General features: G+C 43.6%; 1 protein-coding gene across 6 annotated transcripts in view; it reads left to right on the top strand.

Annotated features, from left to right (window-relative positions):
- Nucleotides 1–22,691, top strand: part of LOC144601493 (leucine-rich repeat-containing protein 27-like) — an 89,098-nt gene that overhangs the window by 38,179 nt on the left and 28,228 nt on the right. For 2 of the 6 annotated variants that reach the window (XM_078413681.1, XM_078413684.1), the window contains 6 exons: nt 1,078–1,270; nt 5,230–5,373; nt 10,724–10,829; nt 11,888–12,018; nt 13,521–13,647; nt 13,991–14,212. In XM_078413681.1, the coding sequence (XP_078269807.1) occupies nt 1,078–1,270; nt 5,230–5,373; nt 10,724–10,829; nt 11,888–12,018; nt 13,521–13,647; nt 13,991–14,200 (911 nt within the window). In that variant the 3' untranslated portion in view covers nt 14,201–14,212. Of the gene's footprint in view, nt 1–1,077; nt 1,271–5,229; nt 5,374–10,723; nt 10,830–11,887; nt 12,019–13,254; nt 13,407–13,520; nt 13,648–13,990; nt 14,213–15,983; nt 16,309–22,691 lie in introns of those variants that run through there. The other 4 variants (XM_078413682.1, XM_078413685.1, XM_078413683.1 and 1 more) reach the window with 3 other exon arrangements.

Genomic DNA, 22,691 nt, shown 5'->3' on the forward strand with positions numbered 1-22,691 from the left:
GTTTCCTGCCTCTAACGTGTCCAACCCCTTAATAATCTTATACGTTTCGATAAAATCTTAAAGACAGGATACTCAGCTCATTAGAAAGAGGAAAGAAGAATTTTTGAAAACTTTATGATGTACCTTGCCACAGAACTTTGTCAATTCACAGATTCCTAAATTTTCCTTTATTATGGAGCAAATCTTTCTCCCCTTTGGCACATCATTGGTCTTATCAGAATAATGATAATTGTCCATACAGTACTGCTCTATCATATCGTTTTGAAGAGGTAAGATCTGGTGATTGAAAGGGTGGGTGTGGAAAGGAGGCATTTTTTTGGAGAGAGGAACTAAGGAGGTAGAATAGAGGATAAATAAAGGAACTGCAAAGAAGAAGTTGTGTGCAAGTGTGTACGTGTGTAATCAGAATGTGTCTACAAATGCTTGCAATCTGTATTCACATGAGTATGTCCTAAATCTGTTCAACAAAGGATGATCTCATTTGGTTTTGCCATTGACTGGGCCTTTGTTCTCTGTGGACTGTGAGGTAGATCATTTGCAATCGCCAACCCTTTTAAAAAGAATTGCCACACCCAGACCTGGAGAGAAAGTGGTTCATCTTTAACTCAGAGATATTTCTGAAGAAGAAGAGGGGAAGTTTAACATTCAGATAGCAAGGCTGAACTTTGTTCAGCTTTGTGTAGGAAGGAACTGCACATGCTGGTTTACACTGAAAATAGGCAGAAAATGCTGGAGTAACCCAGTGGGTCATCTCTGGAGACAAGAAATGGGTGACATTTTGGGTCAAGACACTTCTTCAGAGGCCCGTCTTTTTCAGTCTGTTTATCTTTTTGTTCAGCATTATCTTGTTGAGCAGCTTGAGGCTGCTGTATCATTCGTTAGGATGGAAGTTCATAATGAATGAACTAATAATACAACGTTGTTAAAAATTGCTTTCTTTCTGTCATTTACACAAACAGCCTCTTTCAGTACCTAAAATGTTTGGAATTCATTTTCACCTATTTCAGTGATATTTCATTTCAAATATTGCATTCAATGTTGTTAAAAATTAATGAGCTGTCCTTTTGCCTTCTTTAGAAATGCCAGTAATAGAAAAGCTTCATTTGAACACACGAGCGGAATCAAGTTTAGATTTTGCTAATGAGAAGGAGCGGCAACGATTCAAAGCACTGAAACAGAAACTAATGCAAGAAGAGGCAAGAGATGTTTTTCTGCAGTCTAGGAAAGTCTGGGGTGCAGGTTTCAACTCAAGTGTGCCCAACGTTCTAAGGTAAAAAAACTCCAGAATAACTTGGCCTAAGCAACTAGGTCTTCAGATTGAAGAATGGTCTCGACCCGAAACGTCACCCATTGTTTCTATCCAGAGATGCTGCCTGTCCCACAGAGTTACTCCAGCATGTAGTGTCTATCTTTGTGCAAACCAGCATCTGCAGTTCCTTCCTGCACATGTTTTGCTGCCTCATCGCTTCAGGTGTATGGCTTTGTTCCTGATCAAGTGCTGTTTGTGTGGCATTTACAAATACTTCCCGTGACTGTGTGGGAGTCTTCTGGGTGTTCCAGTTTCCTTCCACAACCCAAGGCCTGCTGGTAGATTAAATCGGCTTTTGTAAATTTTTGTAAAAAGGGCGGCACGGTGGCGCAGCGGTAGAGTTGCTGCCTTACAGCGAATGCAGCGCCGGAGACTCAGGTTCGATCCTGACTACGGGCGCCGTCTGTACGGAGTTTGTACGTTCTCCCCGTGACCTGCGTGGGTTTTCTCCGAGATCTTCGGTTTCCTCCCACACTCCAAAGACATACAGGTATGTAGGTTAATTGACTGGGTAAATGTAAAAATTGTCCCTAGTGTGTGTAGGATAGTGTTAATGTGCGGGGATTGCTGGGCGGCGCGGTCTCGGTTGGCCGAAGGGCCTGTTTCCGCGCTGTATCTCTAAATCTAAATCTAAAAATCTAAATTTCTCTTTAAAGTATGTAGCCAAGAAAAGGAATGAAAGGCCTGCAGTCGATGACCATGTGGGAGACAGTAAGTTGTAGAGGTACAGGAGAATAAGTAGAGAGGAAATGGAATTGATGGAATTGTGTCCTTTACTTTGCTGGGAGAAACATTGGACCCAGTGGACTGAATGGCTGCCTTCTGTGTCATGAAAATTAAGTAGGAAAACCAACATGCAGTATTTTGTGCAGTAGGTTGCTTCTGAAATGAAGGCCCAACTTTTGTTGACAGGCAGTTGGATTGATTTGACATCCCAAAGAGAAAGACCTGCCTGTATTAATCGAATACCTTATTGATGGAAATAATATGTGCATTTGACAGCATTAGCCTAATATTATAAACCTTTAATCATTGGGAAAAATATCATTGGAAAAAAATGGAAAAAATGTAATCATTGGGATAAAATAATTGGAAAAAATACATTTAAACTTCACTTTTGATATTCCAGTTTTACTTTTCCATCTAATAGTTGCCAAATGACTTTCTGTTTCATGCTCGCAACGGAATTTTTTTTAAATGGTACTTCTTTGATTTTTAGGTAGGAAAGCACTGCAGATGTTAGTTTAAATCGAAGATGGACACAAAATGCTGGAGTAACTCAGCAGGTCAGGCAGCAAGGGGGAAGGGATGGACAGAGAAAGCAAGGGCTATCTGAAATTGGATAAGTCAATGTTCATACCCGCTGAGGTGTAAATACATTTAAACTTCACTTTTGATATTCCAGTTTTACTTTTCCATCTAATAGTTGTCAAATGACTTTCTGTTTCATGCTCTCAAAGGAATTTTTAAAAAATGGTACTTCTTTGATTTTTAGGTAGGGAAGCACTGCAGATGTTAGTTTAAATCGAAGATGGACACAAAATGCTGGAGTAACTCAGCGGGTCAGGTAGCAAGGGGGAAGGGATGGACAGAGAAAGCAAGGGCTATCTGAAGTTAGAGAAGTCAATGTTCATACCGCTGGGGTGTAAACTACCCAAGAGAAATATGAGGTGCTGTTCCTCCAATTTGCGCTGGGCCTCACTCTGACAATGGAGGAGGCCCAGGACAGAAAAGTCAGATTGGGAATGGGAGGGGAAGTGTAGTCAATATACCTATGGGAGTCAGTAGGTTTGTAGTAGATGTCGGTCAATAGTCTGTTTCCTGTGATGGAGAAGGTGAGATCTAAAAACGGTAGAGAAATGTCGGAGATGGTCTCTCTCCATCCCCTCCCCCTTCCCAGTTCTCCCACCAGTCTTACTGTCTCCGACTACATTTAATCTTTGTCCCACCCTCTCCCCTGACATCAGTCTGAAGAAGGGTCTCAACCCGAAACGTCACCCATTCCTTCTCTCCAGAGATGCTGCCTGACCCGCTGAGTTACTCCAGCATTTTGTGTCTACCTTTGATATTTATGTCAGTGTCTTAATGGCATTGCTTAATCTGAAAACAAGGACTGCTGACAATTTGCAAGGGAGCTCTAATGATACGTATGGTCAGTCGCACTTTTATAAACATTTTGATTTAGCATTTATTCTCGTAATACTAAACAGAATTATGGGAAATATAATAATAAAAATAATCACCGGATGGAATACAGGAAGGAGATTGCAAACCTCGGAAACCTGGTGCCATGACAACAACCTCTACCTCAATGTCAGCAAGACCATGGAGATTGTGATCAACTATAGGCAGCAAAGCACACATACTCCGGTAGACTTCGATGGCGCTGAAGTAGAGATGGTTGATAGCTTCTGTAATGGCAGTTTCTATACCTTTTCAAAGTCCAACTTCGATAGCCATTACTGCTCGGGGATGGAATGGAGATAAAGCTCACGCACACATCGCACTCTGAGATAACAAAAACGAATCGTCCAAATGCTGTTTCTTGATTAATTGGTCTTTATTAAAGTAGCACAAATCACAAGAGTAATTCATAACTTTTCGTTCTTATCAACTGTTGCTTCTTAAAACAATACAGTAAAAATCGTGTAGTCGTTACCGTGTGGTCCTTGTGAGTGTAGCTGGCGCGAGTGTGGTAGTCGTGAGTGCGGCAGACGTGAGTGTGGCAGACGTGAGTGTGACTGGCGTGAGTGTGGCAGTCGTGAGTGTGGCAGTCGTGAATGTGGCAGTCGTGAGTGTGGCAGTCGTGAATGTGGCAGTCGTGAGTGCGGCAGACATGAGTGCGGCAGTCGTGAGTGGCAGACGTGAGTGTAGCTGGCACGAGTGGCAGTCGTGAGTGTGGCAGACGTGAGTGGCAGACGTGAGTGGCAGACGTGAGTGGCAGACGTGAGTGTGGCAGACGCGAGTGTAGCTGGCGTGAGTGTAGCTGGCGCGAGTGTGGCAGTCGTGAGTGTGGCAGTCGTGAGTGTGGCAGACGTGAGTGGCAGACGTGAGTGTGGCAGACGTGAGTGTGGCAGACGCGAGTGTAGCTGGCGCGAGTGTGGCAGTCGTGAGTGTGGCAGTCGCGAGTGTGGCAGACGTGAGTGGCAGTCGTGAGTGGCTGTCGTGAGTGTGGCAGATGTGAGTGTGGCAGACGTGAGTGGCAGACGTGAGTGTGGCAGACGTGAGTGTGGCAGACGTGAGTGTGGCAGTCATGAGTGTGGCAGACGTGAGTGTAGTTGTGGTAAAAAACTGTATCCTCCGAGACTAAACTAACCCGCAATCTCTGTGGCTAGGCTAGCCTCCTCAGATGTAGACACTCCCCATTACGTATCAAATCACACCCACAAGCATGCAAAAAAGACAGAAACTAGAAATATTAAACATAGCCATAATACAATGACAGTAACTAAATTAAGCGTAAATGGCTCCTACAGCTTCTTAGAAATAAATATCACTAGAGTGCGGTTCTGACCTTCCATCTACCTATTTGGAGACAGAAGCTTGAAAGCGCACATGACTCGACTCAGGTACAGCTTTTTCCCCTCTGTCATCAGGCTTCTGAATGCTCCTCCATAAGTTGGAGTACGGTCCAATCCTTCTCTACCTCATTGCGGATATTGGACTTTGTTTCTGGAACTGTTGCACTGCAATGCTGACAACCACAATTCTGCACTCTGTCTCTTTCCCTTTGCTGTACCTACTGTACCTGAGTTTGTCTTGATTGTATTTATATATAGTATTTTCTGATTTGATTGGATAGCATGCAAAACAAAGTTTTTCACTGTGCGCATGACATTAATAAGTCTACACCTAAAACCTAAGTTAATGTCAGCTACTATTTCTGATGTAAACATCTATTCTTTTATTATGTTTTTCAGAAAGGAAGGCTCTAATCTAAATGCATTTTTTCCTGAGGCAAAAGCTTATGACTTATCGATTCAGGCAAAGAGAAAGAAAGAACTTAAACTAGCTGCACAGAAGGAGCTCAAAGAAAAGCAGGCCTTTATTGAACAGAGGAGACTGTGAGTATAATATTTCTTTATTCACAGCAATGTCCCAATGCAGGACTGCATAAGGAGGCCGTGTAAGGGTGTATACAGTCCCAATTCGGGATGGAATTCAATCTGATAAAAAATGATAACCTAGGGGAGAAAAGTGAACCTGCTCCACAAACAGTGAAGTAAAGGCAGTTACCCACCCAAAAGATCAAAACGTGCTGGAGTAACTCTGGGTCAGGCAGCATCTCTGGAGAACATGGATAGAAGACATCTCGGGTCGGGGCCCTTCTTCAGTCCTGACCCTGAATGTCATATTCTCCAGAGGTGCTGCCAGACCCGCTGAGTTACTCCAGCACTTTGAGTCCCTTTGTTAAACTAGCATTGGTAGTTCCTTGTTTCTGCTCTTGCCTTCTCCCCAGATTTGTTTTTGCGTTTCCTGAGCTCACCGGTGATTAGTCTCCCTTATTTTACTTTCCATCAACAAGCTGTCTTCCAAACGATCCATTGTCTAACTCAAATTGGGTCCTGGGTGATGTTGATTCCCATTTAGGCAATAACCATCATTTAATATTCTCATCCTGGTTTTCCAGTCATTCTGTGATTTTGCTTTCCTTGTTTTAGGATAGTATAAGGCAAGTATAACTTAATTATCATTTCTTTATTTTAAATCTAATTTAAATGGTTTTATTTACTAGTGTTTTTAAGTATTACTGGTTGTTTTTTTGTTTTTAATAAATTTGTAATTGTTTTAATAGATGGTAAAATATGAGTTATTCACAAACATTCAATCTATTTTATATCCAGTTAGCCTCAAGGGGAACAAGACCTAAATGACCATTCAAGCAATTTTATGAGTGGAGGCTTTCTGTTTATGAATGGTAGGACCTGTATCACATTGTCCCTTGCTGATCAGCTCAGAGCTGGATTATCCAAGTTGGGCTGGATAACCCACTCCAAAGACTCAAATTTAAGATGATAATAGACAATAAACAATAGGTGCAGGAGTAGGCCATTCGGGCCTTCGAGCCAGCACCGCCATTCAATGTGATCATGGCTGATCATTCTCAATCAGTACCCCGTTCCTGCTTTCTCCCCATACCCCCTGACTCCGCTATCCTTAAGAGCTCTATCTAGCTCTCTCTTGAATGTATTCAGAGAATTGGCCTCCACTGCCTTCTGAGGCAGAGAATTCCACAGATTCACAACTCTCTGATTGAAAAAGTTTTTCCTCATCTCTGTTCTAAATGGCCTACCCCTTATTCTTAAACTGTGGCCCCTGGTTCTGGACTCCCCCAACATTGGGAACATGTTTCCTGCCTCTAACGTGTCCAACCCCTTAATAATCTTATACGTTTCGATGTGGCTGGGATTTACTTAGTCTACAAAAATGTAATAACATCACACGTGGCGGCACGGTAGCGCAGCAGTAGAGTTGCTGCCTTACAGCGAATGCAGCGCCGGAGACTCGGGTTCGATCCTGACTACGGGTGCTGTCTGTACGGAGTTTGTACATTCTCCCCGTGACCTGCGTGGGTTTTCTCCGAGATCTTCGGTTTCCTCCCACACTCCAAAGACGTACAGGTATGTAGGTTAAATGAATGGGTAAAATGTAATAATGGTCCCTAGTGTGTGCAGGATAGTGTTAATGTGCGGGGATCGCTGGGCGGCGCGGACTCGGTGGGCCGAAGGGCCTGTTTCCGCGCTGTATCTCTAAATCTAAAAATCTCTCTCAATTAATTTAAGAATTATTGAATGGGACTTCAGGAAATCTTTCTTGATATTCTTTGAGTTTTTGCTTTTGGTTCTTTTGCATCCAAAACTGAAGCACAATCACAAATTTCTCACTTTCATGCAAATCTCCACTCGTGATCACTCCTTCACATAATGGGCCACATTTTCCAGGAAAGGGTTGGCGGGATTGGTGGTACTGGTACTATGCCATGTAACTGTTGGAAGCTTCAAGACTTTCACACATGATCAGTCACATGTGCAAATCCTGAAGTTGTTGTCAACAAGTTGTCACTGTGTAGCTGTGTAGTTGTGTATGATTTTGCACAATGTAATTGAACATGCCTCTTCGGATCGTTCACCTTGTTATGAAGAGGCTTGCGTGCCCCCATGATTCCGAGAGCGATGCAGTCGAAAGCACTAGCTTCTGGTAGGGCCACCCATGGTGGTAAGGTCGAGGATGAGGGTCCGGACTAAGAACGATCCAACCTACAAGACCTCAGCGGCGGACCAGGCGGACAAAGTTATCTTGAACTCAACGGCTGTGAAGGCGGATGAAGGTTGCAACAGGTCTATCAGCTCCAGTCGTCTTGGTTCCCTTGCCAGTGGAATTAGTTGATTGAGTTGTGAAGGACCATGTGCTTCTTGGAGTGCAACATCAAGTACATGTTAAACAAACACGTACTGCCTGCCATTTCGGAATGGCAGGCAGTGACTAGTGGGGTACCGCAAGGTTCAGTGCTGGGACCCCAGTTATTTACAGTGTATATTAATGATTTGGACGAGGGAATTGAATGCAACATCTCTAAGTTTGCGGATGACACGAAGCTGGGTGGCAGTGTTAGCTGCGAGGAGGATACTAGGAGGCTGCAGAGTGACTTGGATAGATTAGGCGAGTGGGCAAATGCATGGCAGATGCAATATAATGTGGATAAATGTGAGGTTATCCACTTTGGCGGCAAGAACAGGAAAGCAGAGTATTACCTAAATGGTGAACGATTAGGAGAAGGGGAGATGCAACGTGACCTGGGTGTCATGGTGCACCAGTCATTGAAAGCAAGCGTGCAGGTGCAGCAGGCAGTGAAGAAAGCGAATGGTATGTTGGCATTCATAGCAAGAGGATTTGAGTTTAGGAGCAGGGAGGTTCTACTGCAGTTGTACAGGGCCTTGGTGAGACCGCACCTGGAGTATTGTGTGCAGTTTTGGTCTCCTAATCTGAGGAAAGACGTTCTTGCCTTAGAGGGAGTACAGAGAAGGTTCACTAGATTGATCCCTGGGATGGCGGGACTTTCATATGAAGAAAGACTGGATAGACTAGGCTTGTACTCGCTGGAATTTAGAAGATCTTATAGAAACATATAAAATTCTTTTGAAACATATAAAAAAGTTGGAGAGGCTAGATGTGGGAAGATTGTTCCCGATGTTGGGGGAGTCCAGAACCAGGGGTCACAGCTTAAGGATAAGGGGGAAGTCTTTTAGGACCGAGATGAAAAAACATTTCTTCACACAGAGAGTGGTGGATCTGTGGAATTCTCTGCCACAGAAGGTAGTTGAGGCCAGTTCATTGGCTATATTTAAGAGGGAGTTAGATGTGGCCCTTTTTGCTAAAGGGATCAGGGGGTATGGAGAGAAGGCAGGTACAGGTTACTGAGCTGGATGATCAGCCATGATCATATTGAATGGTGGTGCAGGCTCGAAGGGCCGAATGGCCTACTCCTGCACCTATTTTCTATGTTTCTATGTTTCTAACACACGCACAGGCGTCTTCGTTCTGACATCGGAACGTAGATCATCATCCTCGACCTCGAGGGATAGCCAAGACAAATTGAACATGGGAGCAAGAACATGGGCAAAATCTCTATAACGACATACTGGACCTGCTAAAGGTTCTAGTGCCGGGTAAGACGGAACCTATTCAGTCTTTCCTTCTTGGCCCGAATGAAATACGGCACAAACTGATGTAAATGTTATGGCCAGACGACTGGGTCAGAGCATCTCTGAAACGGCAAGGCTTGTGGGGTGCTCCCGGTCAGCAGTGGTGAGTACCTACCGACAGTGGTCCGAGGAGGGACAAACCACAAACCGGCGACGGGGTGTTGGGCGCCCAAGGCTCATCGATGTGCGAGGGCAACGAAGGCTATCCCGTCTGGTCTGAACCGACAGAAGGGTCTACTGTGGCACAAGGCACTGAAAATTTAAATGGTGGTCATGGGAGGAATGTGTCACAATGCACAGTGCATCGCACCCAGCTGCGTATGGGACTGCACACAGAGGACCAACAGCATATTATGTAGGTGGTCATAATGTTTTGGCTCATCATGTTGTAATGTTTTGGCTGATCGGTGTATATGGCTACTCAAGTTGATTTTCTGGTCGATGGTAATGAAATATGTTGATAGTGGGGGATTTAGTGATGGTAATGCCATTGAATATCCAGCTGGATTGATAGCTGGATTTTCTCTTGCTGGATATCATCATTGCCTGCCACCTGTGTGGCATGAATGTTATTTGCCACCTATCAGCCTAGGCCTGGATATCGTCGAGGTGTTGCTGCACTTTAGATTTGGCCAGCTTCATTGTCCAAGGAGTAGCAAAAGGTTCTGAACATTGCACAATCGTCAGAAAACATCCCTACTTCTGACCTTACAATGAAAAGGTCATTGATGAAGCAGCAGAAATTGGTTGGGCTTAAGTCACTATTGGATAGAGTGGATGTGGAGAGGACTAGAGTCTAGATGTGGAGAGTCTAGGACTAGAGTCCACAACCTCAGAATTAAAGGACGTTCCTTTAAGAAGGAGATGAGGAGGAATGTCTTTAGTCACAGGATGATGAATCTGTGGAATTCTTTGTCACAGAAAGCTGTGGAGGCCAAGTCAATGGATATGTTTAAACGCACAGATACATAGATTATTGATTAGTACGGGTGTCAGGGGTTATGGGGAGAAGACAGGAGAATGGGGTTAGGAGGGAGAGATAGATCAGGCATGATTGAATGGCGGGGTAGTCTTGATGGGCCGAATGGCCTAATTCTGCTCCTTATGTCCTTATGACTATCCCGAGGAAGTCCTGGAGCGATGTCCTGTGACTGAGATGATTGACCTCCAACCACCACAACCACCTTCCTTTGTGCTGGGGATGATTCTAACCAATGGAGGGTATTCCCTTTGATTCCCATTGACTCCAGTTTATCCAGGGCCTCTTGCTGTAAAGGGCAGTTACACTCCCCTTCACCTCTGTAGCTCAGCTCTTTTATCCATGTATGGATCAAGGGTGTAATAAGGTCAGGAGCTCAGTGACTTTGGCAGAACCCAAATTGAACCTAAATATCTTATAATTTTAATGGAAAATTTGGGAAGTTTCTTTTGACCTAAATGTTATGTTTAAAATTGTTGATTGATTTTGGACCTTTAAATTTTCAGCTCTGCACAACAGTTTAATATAGATATGAATATTATAGTTTGAGTCATTTCAATTGTAATTTAAATTACTCATCTGGTTCTACGTCAAACTAAAGTGAGTAGTTTATGAAATGAATATGTTGGGTTTTTTTTTGTTAAATTTTATCTATGACCAGAATTAAAGTGCCTTTGGTTTTATCGAATTGAAATTTTTAGTAGAAATAAATAGATTTGTACATATTTACAGAGACCATAAAGCGTTAATGAATTGGAGGGAACAAGCTAAGTTATTGCAAGAAAAGAAAGAAAAAGAAAGAAAGCAAAGGTCTCTACGTTCATCAGAAAATAATATGGTACCTATTTACAGAAATGTTTACACTTTTGATTTCAAATGGGTTTATTGTTTGTCAAAATTAAGAACTGGAGTCATTTGTTGTATTCCAGTTACTCCTCGAGTAACTAAGAGCAATCAAAACTTCAGTTAAGTCGTCCTGGCCATTAGACAATAGACAATAGGTGCAGGAGGAGGCCATTCGGCCCTTCGAGCCAGCACCACCATTCAATGTGATCATGGCTGATCATTCTCAATCAGTACCCCGTTCCTGCCTTCTCCCCATACCCCCTGACTCCGCTATCCTTAAGAGCTCTATCTAGCTCTCTCTTGAATGCATTCAGAGAATTGGCCTCCACTGCCTTCTGAGACAGAGAATTCCACAGATTCACAACTCTCTGACTGAAAACGTTTTTCCTCATCTCCGTTCTAAATGGCCTACCCCTTATTGCTGGTGACCAGCAAATTAGTTGTGCACCCAGGAAAGGAGATGGAAAATAAGTACTAGTCTAAACAGATAAGCCTTTTCTATCCATGCACTTGTCCAAATGTTTTTTAAACAATATAACTGCATTTGCCTCTGTAGCTTCCTCTGGGAGATAGTTCCCTTTACTTTAGTTCAGTTCAGATGCTGCCTGACCCACTGAGTTACTCCAGCATTTTGTGTCTCCCTTGTATGCACAGTATGTTTCCACATACCAGACATCTTGATAGTTAACAGACTCTGATCACAAATCTTGTCTTGTGTTTCTATATCAAGAGTTGATATAAAAAAAATCAAATGTAAACAATCCTACTGAGAGGTCTAGTAGGTTTTCGTGAAAGGCAAATTTCTCAGCAAAATGATTAAAGCCATGATTTGTTGATAAATCAATGAAGTAGTTCAAAAACCTTGGTGTTCCCCTTTTATGCTGTGGCAACATGCTGCAGCAAAGTTCCACCTCCGGTGGGTGTAAATCTCCTGCGCGGTATAATAATCTCCCAATTATATTTGCAAGACATATGACATAAATAAATGACTGCAACTCCCGAGAGAATAATTTAAGCTTACGGATTATGTGATTGTTGCTTTGTGCACAGATAGTGAAGAATGCACCATTTGCTACAGATCCAAACTACTACCACACAGTCAGACGTGCAGATTCAAAAAGATCACCTGTCCAAAAACGTAACCGAAATGTGGAATTTGAAAAGGAAATGGAGGATGTCAGGTATATATTTTTTTAGTTTTATTCCAACAACATTCAAAATTCAACTTTTTTTTTTGTAATAATTTTTTGTCTTATTTATTGGTTTGTAGCATTTTTCAAAAGCGTTGTTGGTTTTGTTTAGACAATAGACAATAGGTGCAGGGGGAGGACATTCGGTCCTTCGAGCCAGCACCGTCATTCAATGTGATCATGGCTATTCATTCTCAATCAGTACCCCGTTCCTGCCTTCTCCCCATACCCCCTGACTCCGCTATCCTTAAGAGCTCTATCTATCTCTCTCTTGAATGCATTCAGAGAATTGGCCTCCACTGCCTTCTGAGGCAGAGAATTCCACAGATCTACAACTCTCTGATTGAAAAAGTTTTTCCTCATCTCCGTTCTAAATAGCCTACCCCTTATTCTTAAACTGTGGACCCTGGTTCTGGACTCCCCCAACATTGGGAACATGTTTCCTGCCTCTTACGTGTCCAACCCCTTAATAATCTTACATGTTTTGATAAGATCCCCTCTCATCCTTCTAAATTCCAGTGTATACAAGCCTAGTCGCTCCAGTCTTTCAACATATGACAGTCCCGCCATTCCGGGAATTAACCAAGTAAACCTACTCTGCACGCCCTCAATAGCAAGAATATCCTTTCTCAAATTTGGAGATCGAAACTGCACACAGTACTCCAGGTGCGGTCTCACTAGGGCCCTGTACAACTGCAGAAGGACCTCTTTGCTCCTATACTCAACTCCTCTTGTTATGAAGGCCAACATTCCATTGGCTTTCTTCACTGCCTGCTGTACCTGCATGCTTCCTTTCAGTGACTGATGCACTAGGACACCCAGATCTCGTTGTACGTCCCCTTTTCCTAACTTGACACCATTCAGATAATAATCTGCCTTCCTATTCTTACCACCAAAGTGGTTAACCTCACACTTATCCGCATTAAACTGCATCTGCCATGCATCCGCCCACTCACACAACTGTCGATGACAGACTACAAGCACTAGAATCATTGCACAAATTTAAAGTTGGTTCTATTGAAATCTTTGCTTTTTCTACCATTCCATCATCTTTCATCAAAATCTACTATTTTCTCTTTATTTCTTAAAACTTTTAATTTTCTCTGAACCAACTGAAAATGGCCATGGTGTTCAGGATGATGTATGGTGCCTTCATTAAAGTTAGCATCTTTACGATTAATTGCTGTCCTTTCCAATTCATTGATTTGTTCGCCTTTATAATCCTAGATTTGTTGGTAATGGCTGAATCTTTCGTTTTGGTAGTCTGTGAGCTCACTCCTGTTGCACATGAAGCAAGTAAACATTTTCTCAGTAAATGAAAATCATAAATTTCATATACTGTACTGGAAATCTGAAATAAAATCAGAAAATGCTGGAAGCACCCAACAGGTCAGATGGCCTTTATGGAAAGATAAAGGGAGTTATGACTCACATTTTAATCTTGTCCAGATATTCTATTTATTGTAAATTGACTTACAATTATTTTTCTGTAGAGCTGCTAGAGATCGTGACTTGCAGCTGCGGATACAGCAGCACATTAAATTGATGCGAGCCAGAAGAAAGCAGCCGAATGGGACACCACAAGAAGAATTAGAGGCTGCAAAGAGAGAATTAGAAGTTGTAAGTACATCAAATTCCCTTACTTGCAAGAAGTAAACTTAGCATTGCAGTTTTTGTCCAAGATTAATGTCTTTCCAAATGTTTGATTCAAAAATTAAGGTATGGGATAAATCAGTACCTCATTAAAAACCTGCACTTTTTTCCAGCACCTTTAGGATCTAAATATTATTCATTTTATTTTTAGGACAAGCTAGTTTTACCATCATAATTAATTTTAAAACAACCAAGTGAGAACTTAGTCAAATAGCAGAAAGTTATATTTAGGTGAGTAATTATAAGTATCTATGGCTCAAGGGTGCTCTTAAAGAAAATTTAGCAATGGTCGAAAATTTTATTTTTACAGTCGAATGCATGGAGAAGGAAAGAGATGTCGGGCAATCCACTTGAAGTAAAGAAGGATTGCAGAGGACATCTTCAGAAACTAATTACGGCACCAAAGAGCAAAATCCAAACTATATTAAAACAGGCCTCCACCAACTCAGGGAAAACTGTTTATCATGGGAGATTGCAGACACAACTGCATGGTTACCAAATATTTCTCACCCAAAAGTGAACATTATTTAAATTGGTGCACATATCTCTGCAAAATACTTATTTCATCATTGTCCATTTCATCATTTCCTTCAGTGTAATAAATGAAATATAAATGAGAAAAAAAAGTGCCTCCCTCTGGTATGTTATAGCTCGTCACAATAAGTTTTGAAATGTAGTCAGTGTAAGGGAATTGGGGCAAGGTTGGCCTCCTTTAAGCTAGTCCCAACTTCCAGCATTTGGTCTCTATCCCTCTATATGTTTTCTATCCACGCACCTGCCCAAGTGCCTTTTGAATATTATCATTGTACTGCCTCAACTACCTCCTCTGGCAGCTCATTCCATATACCCACCAATGTCTGAGTGAACATTGCCCTTCAGGTTCCTATGAAATCTATTCCCTCTCATCTTATACCACTGTCCTCGGGTTCTTGATTCCCCTACCCATGGTAAAAGACTCTGTGCATTCACCCTATCAATTCCCTCATGAATTTATGCACCTATATAAGACCACCCTTTAGTCTCCTCTGCTCCAATAAATAGTCCTAGCTTGCTCAATCTCTCCCTACAGCTCAGGCCATCAAGCCCTGGCAAGATCCTTATAAACCTTGTCTGCACTCTTTCCCAGCTTACTGACATCCTTCCAAGAGCAGGGTGACCAAATCTGAACTACAATACTCCAACGCTGCCTCACAAACATCTTGTACAACTCTAACAGAACATCCCAACCTTTATACTCGATATATCCCGACCGATAAAAGCCAATGTACCAAAAGAGTTATATACCACCCTGTCTAAGTACCTATGACACCACTTTCGGGGAACTGTGCACTTGTACTCCTGGATCCCTCTGTTCCACAACACTCCGCAGGGCCCTACCATGCACTGTGAAGATCCTGTCCTGGTTTGACTTCCCAAAATGCAACACCTGACACTTATCGTCATTGATCTCCATTGACCATTCTTCAGCCAAATGCCCAGCTAATCAAGTGGCCTATACTCCCTGGGGTCACATGTACATGCATCAATGTCGCAGGTCTGGTACCCAGGGATTGGTTGCACATTACTAAATGCTGCTCTACGTGAAGATGGTTACCATTCATCAGCCCACTTCATGCACAGTGGACCCAGCAAGAGAATAACTTACTTCATGAAACTTGCAATAGCAGATTTTCATTGATTGATTCTTTGCGAAATAAAGACATTGGTCCCCATTCCTCCTTGTCGGTGGTCTTGTACATCAGAGCAAGACCTCCTCCTCCTGATAATCTCCCCCAATTCCACCTCAGTTGCAAACAATGTTTTACATCAGAGGAGCAGTGCTAATCCGACAGAAATATAGTTTAGTTTAGTTTAGCTTAGAGATACAGCGCGAAAACAGGCCCTTCAGCCCACTGAGTCCGCATTGACCAGCGATCCCCGCACACTAACACACACTAGGGACAATTGATACCAAGCTAATTAACCTACAAACCTGTACGTCTTTGGAGTGTAGGAGGAAACCGAAGTTCTTGGGAGAAAACCCACGCAGGTCACGGGGAGAACATACAAACTCCGTACAGACAGCACCCATAGTCGCGATCGAACCCGGGTCTCTGGTGCTGTAACGCAACAACTCTACCGCTGCGCCACCGTGCCGCCCTATATAAAGGCAGCAATGCAGATACGCCACAAACTTCATGGGAAATGCAATACACCAAGATAATTTTGTTATCAGTGATGTACAGGTACTCATACTACATTTATTTTGAACAGATTTTACAGGACTAAGCAAATTTAAAAATATTTTTCCTTTTTTTGTGCAGGCTGCAAACCTGAAATCTGAACTTGATAAAATAAAAAATATGGAAAGTCCATTGGAAAGTAATTTTAATGCAGTCACTGAAGAACTTTTATGAAACAGTTTGCCGATCACCTGTTCCTAAAATGACATTTCTGACATGAAGTTCAAATTAAAGATATCACTACTCTTAAAAATAGATGTAAAATTAATGGTAACATTGCGCTAGTTAATATTCACCATTTAGAACAAAATTTAACCAGTAATGTTTTTCTATTGATATACCCTGTGGCAGCTTGCAATTATTTGTCTATAACAAGATACCTTTATTCTATGTGTGTGTAAATTTTGAAGACCTCTTTTACTTAGTATACCAGAATAAAGCAATATCACATTTTTTAATGGTAATTAGTTCCTTTCTTTTTTTAAATGTATTTATGTTTATCATTTATATTGATCATCAATGTTTCCCATCAATGTTTCCTATTCACCCATCAATGTTTCCTATTCCTGATTACCCTCGAGAAAGCAATGGCAAACTGTCTTCTTGTACGACTGAAATCCGAGTGAAAGCATCCTCATAAGTCTTGTTGGGTGTTACGTCGTGGAACTCGAATTGGGAATCGAGTTCCAGGATTTAAACCCAGTGATGATGAACAGACATTGCTTTCTCTCCAGATCATGATATTGTGTAATTTTGAGAGTAATATGCAGGCAAAGGACTTTTCATGTGCCCTTTGCTCTTGCCTTTATACATAGTAGAGGTCAATGATTTGGAAAATGCTGTTGTAGATAGTGAATATCCGTAGTTCTTTTGATGATATACATTGGTCGCTGTGTTGCACTGGTGATGGAGAAAGTATTACTCCAATGAAATTCCTCGTATGTTACAAAACATACTTGGCTAATAAAGTATGATTGTGAATTACTCCATCACCAGTGCAACATAGCGACAAATATACATCTTCCAAAGAACTACAGTTATTCACTATCACAACGGTTCTCAAGGGTTGATAGAACTTAATTAGTTTAAGCAAGCAGAGAGAATTCCATTGCACACCTTACCTGCGCCTTTTAGAAGGTAGGAAGAGCTGGACAAATTACGACACTGCAGAGTATGTAGTCCCTGTAGCCATGGCTAGTCCAAATAAGCTTTGGGTCAATAGTGACCATCCCTTCTCAGTCCTACCCCATCCTTTTCCCCCACCTACCCACTTCCCATGATGTTAATGTTAGAGGATTTAGCAATGGTAAAGCCATTGAATGTCAAGAATAGATTAGACATTTTGTTGAAGATGGCTGGTACTGGTCATATTTGTGATGTGGATGTTATCAGCCCAAACAGCTTTATTGTCTGAGGATTTGTGAATGAAGTTGAGGATTATATAATCATCATCAATTTCTCCATTTCTGACACGATAGATGGAAGATTGTTGTCGGAACTATATATGCAGGTTAGCAAGTACCAAGATTTGAATACATCTATTTTGTAAGGGGTGCTGTGGATTTAAGGAATAAAATATTTCATTAGCCAGGACTACCCTTCCTATTCAAGCCATGGTTCATATGTTATCTTGACCCAATTGCAAAGATAATTCGGTATCAGATGGATTTTTAGCTGCAGAAATGATTAAAGTAAAACATTAATTATCCAGCATTGGCAATCTGGCATGTAAGTGGCATTCTGAAATCTAGATACTAAAACTCTCGTTTGTTTGTTTGTTTGTTTGTCTGTTCCTGAACTACAGCCAAAACGGTACACGATAGCGCGACAATTTTAGGCCCACCTTACCGTTGTCCATTTGGTGCTCAGAAGAAGTTTAATTGAAACTGGTGTTATATTTTTAAAGTTATTCACATTTTAAAGTTAAAATCTATTTCCTCGGGAGGGAGGGGGGAGGGAGGGAGGGAGGGAGGGAGGAAGAGGGTGGAGGGGAGGAGGGAGGGAGGGGGGAGGTGGAGGGAAGGGGTGGGGGTTGAAGGGGGGAGGGAGGGGGAGGTGGAGGGGAAGGGGGTGGGGGGAGGGGGGGATGGGGTAAGGGGGGTGTGGGAGGGGAGGGAGGGGGAGGAGGGAGGGAGGAGAGGGTGCTGCACCAATGCAGGAGAGTTTTGGGCCCAATGGGTCAACTTGGTCTAGTCTCTCAATAAAGTTGACTATTCAACAATACCTCTCAGACTATGAGGCTCTGAAAGTGATCCAGCATATGACTGTAGCTCCCTCTAGTGAGTTTATCAAATATAGTTTGGGATGTTGGGAGGTGCTCAAAATGACAATCGAATCAATTTGAGTATATTTTCATAGTACGGTGAGGTACAGGTACAATAAAAAATCCTGCAGCAACATCATAGGCAGATAGACTCAGACAAGCACATAAAAACAAATAATACTTAAATTATGCATAAATGACACACAAAAAAATCTGAATGGAATACTGTGAAAACAACAAGATATTCATGCAAATACATAATTAGAAAAAAAACCAAGTAGGATTCAAGTTGTGCTGGTTGGTTTCAGAACCTGATAGTTGTAGGAAGGTACATGTTCTTGAACCTGATGGTGTTGGACTTCAGGCCTCTGTACACCAGTCGTGGCCATGAGAAGAAGGTATGGCAGACACAAAATGCTGGAGTAACTCAGTGGGTCAGGCAGCATCTCTGGAGGGAAGGAATGGGTGGCGTTTCGGGTCAACACCCTTCTTCAGACTGATGTCAGGGGAGGGGGCGGGACAGAGATAGAATGTATTTGGAAACAGGAATACTGGTGAGAGAGCTGGGAAGGGGGAGGAGATGGAGTGAGAGGGAAAGCAAGGGCTATTTGAAGTCAGAAGAGTCAATGTTCATACCGCTGGGGTGTAAACTACCCAAGCGAAATATGAGGTGCTGTTCCTCCAATTTAGGCTGGGCCTCACTCTGACAATGGAGGAGGCCCAGGACAGAAAGGTCAGATTGGGAATGGGAGGGGGAGTTAAAGTGCTGAGCACCTGGGAGATCAGGTAGGTTAAGGCGGACTGAGTGGAGGTGTTCAGCAAAACGATCGCCGAGCCTGTGCCTGGTCTCGCCGATGTACAGAAGTTGACACCTGGAACAGCGGATACAGTAGATGAGGTTGGAGGAGCAAGTGAACCTCTGCCTCACCTAAAAAGACTGTCGGGGTCCTTGAATGGAGTCGAGGGGGGAGGTAAAGGGGCAGGTGTTGCATCTCCTGCGGTTGCAGGGGAAAGTGCCTGGGGAGGGGGTGTTTTGGGTGGGAAGGGACGAGTGGACCAGGGAGTTGCGGAGGGAATGGTCTCTGCGGAAAGCAGAAAGGAGAGTAGATGGGAAGATGTGGCCAGTAGTGAGATCCCGTTGGAGGTGGCGAAAGTGTTTATATGTTGGAGGATTATATGCTGTTTGCGACAGCTGATGGGGTGGAAGGTGAGGACAAGGGGAACTCTGTTACGAATGGGGGGGAGGGGGAGCAAGAGCGAAGCTGCAGGATATCGAGGAGACCCTAGTAAGAGCCTCATCTATAATGGAAAAGGGGAACCCCTGTTTCCGAAAGAATGAGGACATCTCCGATGATCTAGTGTGGAAAACCTCATCCTGGGCGCAGATGCGGCGTAGACGGGAGGAATTGGGAGTCGGGGATAGAGTCTTTACAGGAAGCAGGGTGGGAAGAAGTGGAGTCTAGATAGCTCTGGGAGTCAGGTTTGTAGTGGATGTCGGTCAATAGTCTGTCTCCTGTGGTGGAGACGGTGAGATCCAGAAACGGTAGGGAGATGTCAGAGATGGTCCAAGTGAATTCGATTTAAACCAGCATCTGCAGTTCTTTCCCACACAGAACAAGGTATGGTCTGGATGGTGGATATCCGTGATGAAAGATGCCACTTTTTTGAGGCATACTTTATATCTATGCTTTTGACAGTGTTCATGTTGGACCCCACTCTCTGCAGCCTGTGCAGCCTGTGCATCCCTGTGCATTAGAATTCGTTTTACAGGCCATGACACAACCAGCGGTAACCCTTAGTTTGTATTTGCATTTTGGTAGGACAAATCAAAATAGGACGTACAGGGTAAATGGTAGGGAATTGAGGAATGCAGTGGAACAGAGGGATCTGGGAATAACTGTGCATTGTTCCCTGAAGGTGGAATCTCATGTGGATAGGGTGGTGAAGAAGGCGTTTGGTATGCTTGCCTTTATAAATCAGAGCATCGAGTATAGAAGTTGGGATGTAATGTTAAAATTGTACAGGGCATTGGTGAGGCCGAATCTGGAGTATGGTGTGCAGTTCTGGTCGCCAAATTATAGGAAGGATGTCGACAAAATGGAGAGGGTACAGAGGAGATTTACTAGAATGTTGCCTGGGTTTCAGCACTTAGGCTACAGAGAGAGGTTGAACAGGTTGGGTCTTTATTCCTTGGAGCGTAGAAGGTTGAGGGGGGATTTGATAGAGGTTTTTAAAATTTTGAGAGGGACGGACAGAGTTGACGTGGGTAGGCTTTTCCCTTTGAGAGTGGGGAAGATTCCAACAAGGGGACATAGCTTCAGAATTGAGGGACAAAGGTTTAGGGGTAATATGAGGGGGAACTTCTTTACTCAGAGGGTGGTGGCTGTATGGAATGGGCTTCCGGTGGAAGTGGTGGAGGCTGGCTCGATTTTATTATTTAAGAGTAAATTGGATAGGTATATGGATAGGAGGGGATTAGAGGGTTATGGTCTGAGTGCAGGTAGATGAGACTAGGTCAGGGAGAATGGTCGGCGTGGACTGGTAGGGCCGGACAGGCCTGTTTCCATGCTGTAGTTGTTATATGTTATATGTTATATGTATTTACTCGTGTACTGCATTATTATTAAATGATCTTTTTTTACAATTTAATATAACTTTTAATTCGACAATGAACTATAGAGCAAGATATGAGAAACAATCAAACACATCACGGCTGCATTTGACCAAGTTTGAATCATGAAGTAAGGGGAGAAATAGCATCTAGTCCAGAATATCTATATACTAAAAGTCTAGTTTGTTTGTTTGTTTGTTTGTTCCTGAACGTCAGCCAAAACGGTACACGATAGTACGACAAGTTTAGGCCCACCTTACGCATCGTCTTCCCTTTGGTGCTAATGGAAGAAGTTTCATTGAAATCGGTGTTACATTTTTAAAGTTATTCGCGTTTTAAAGTTGAAATCTATCTCCTCGGGATGGAGGGGGGGAGGGAGGGAGGAGGGTTGGGGGGGGGGGGGGAGGGGGGTTGGGGGGGGAGGGAGGGGTGTGGGGGGGAGGGAGGGGGGGCGAGGGGGAGGGAGGGGGGGGGAGGGAGGGAGGGAGGGAGGGAGGGAGGGAGGGAGGGAGGGAGGGAGGGAGGGAGGGAGGGAGGGAGGGAGGGAGGGAGGGAGGGAGGGAGGGAGGGAGGGAGGGAGGGAGGGAGGGAGGGAGGGAGGGAGGGAGGGAGGGAGGGAGGGAGGGAGGGGGATAAGGGGGTTGAGGGGGATGGAGTGGGGGGAACGGGACAAGGGGGATGGGAAGGGGGTGGAGGGAGGGAGGGTAGCGGGGAGGAGGAGGGACAAGGGGGGTTGAGGGGGATGGCTTGGGGGAGGGGTAGGGGAGGGGAGGGGGAGGGGAAGGTGGAGGGAGGGGTGGGGAGGGGAGGGGAGGGGAAAGGGGAGGGGAAGTGGAGGGAGGGGGAGAGTGGGGGGGGAGGGGGGAGTGAGGGAGGAGAGGGTGCTGCACCAATGCGGGAGGTGTTTGGGCCCAACAGGTCCACTTGGTCTAGTAATTAATTAAAGTTACAAACACACATTTGTTTACTTGATGGCCAAAAATATGTATTTAATAAAATATATTTTGTGATAAATCTTTTAAATTATCCTGTAAAAAATCTATAAGTTCTATACAGTACGTCAGCAACAGTGCCATAATGAATAGAGTGGATCCCCTTATGAAGGTGAGGGGTGAAATCCTAAATAAGTAGTTCGCATCTGTACTCTTCAAGGAGAAGGACACTGAAAATGGTGTGTTCAGGGAAAGGTATGGGGATCATTTGGAGTATGACAGTGTTAAGACTGGGGAGGTGTTAGATGTGTCAGGGAACAGGCCCAGCTGATAATTCCCAGGTTGCTATGGGAAGGCAGGGAGAAGATAGCCGGGGCCATGACAGGTGAGGTGCCAGAAGACTCGAGGATATGTAATCTTCATCCTTTATTTAACAGGGACAGCAAGGATAAGCAAAATACTCACAGGCCGATGAATCTTATATTCGTGGCGGTAAAATCAGTGGCGAAAATTCTAACAGGCAGGAATTATCTATATTTGGAAAGACAAGGAATGATCAGGGGTAATTAGCAGGTCTTTTTGCACAGGAAATACTGCCTCACTAATTTCATTGAGTTTTTGAGGAGGTAACTAGAAATATTGATGAAAACAGGAGGGTTGACATTGTCTATGTGGACTTTAGCAAGGCATTTTACAAGGTTTGGTATGGTAGGCTGGTCCAGAAGTGTAAGGCACATGGGATCCAAAATTGGCTTTGTGATAGGAGCCAGTTAGTCGTGGTGGAAGGAGGATTTTCTGATTGTAAGACTGTGTACTGCAGGAATTAGTGCATGGGCATATTATTGTTTGTGATACTGTGGAATCCCAGCCAGCGGCCACATGCTCCCACTCTACCAGCGGTGGCCGCCCGGGCCGGGAGGCGGGTTGCTACGCAACCTCCGTTAGGCAAACACACTCGGCCCCGCTCCCCGAACGCACTCCGT

This window comes from Rhinoraja longicauda, chromosome 16 (assembly GCF_053455715.1).
Source record: "Rhinoraja longicauda isolate Sanriku21f chromosome 16, sRhiLon1.1, whole genome shotgun sequence".
Classification (NCBI taxonomy): Eukaryota; Metazoa; Chordata; class Chondrichthyes; order Rajiformes; family Arhynchobatidae; genus Rhinoraja; species Rhinoraja longicauda.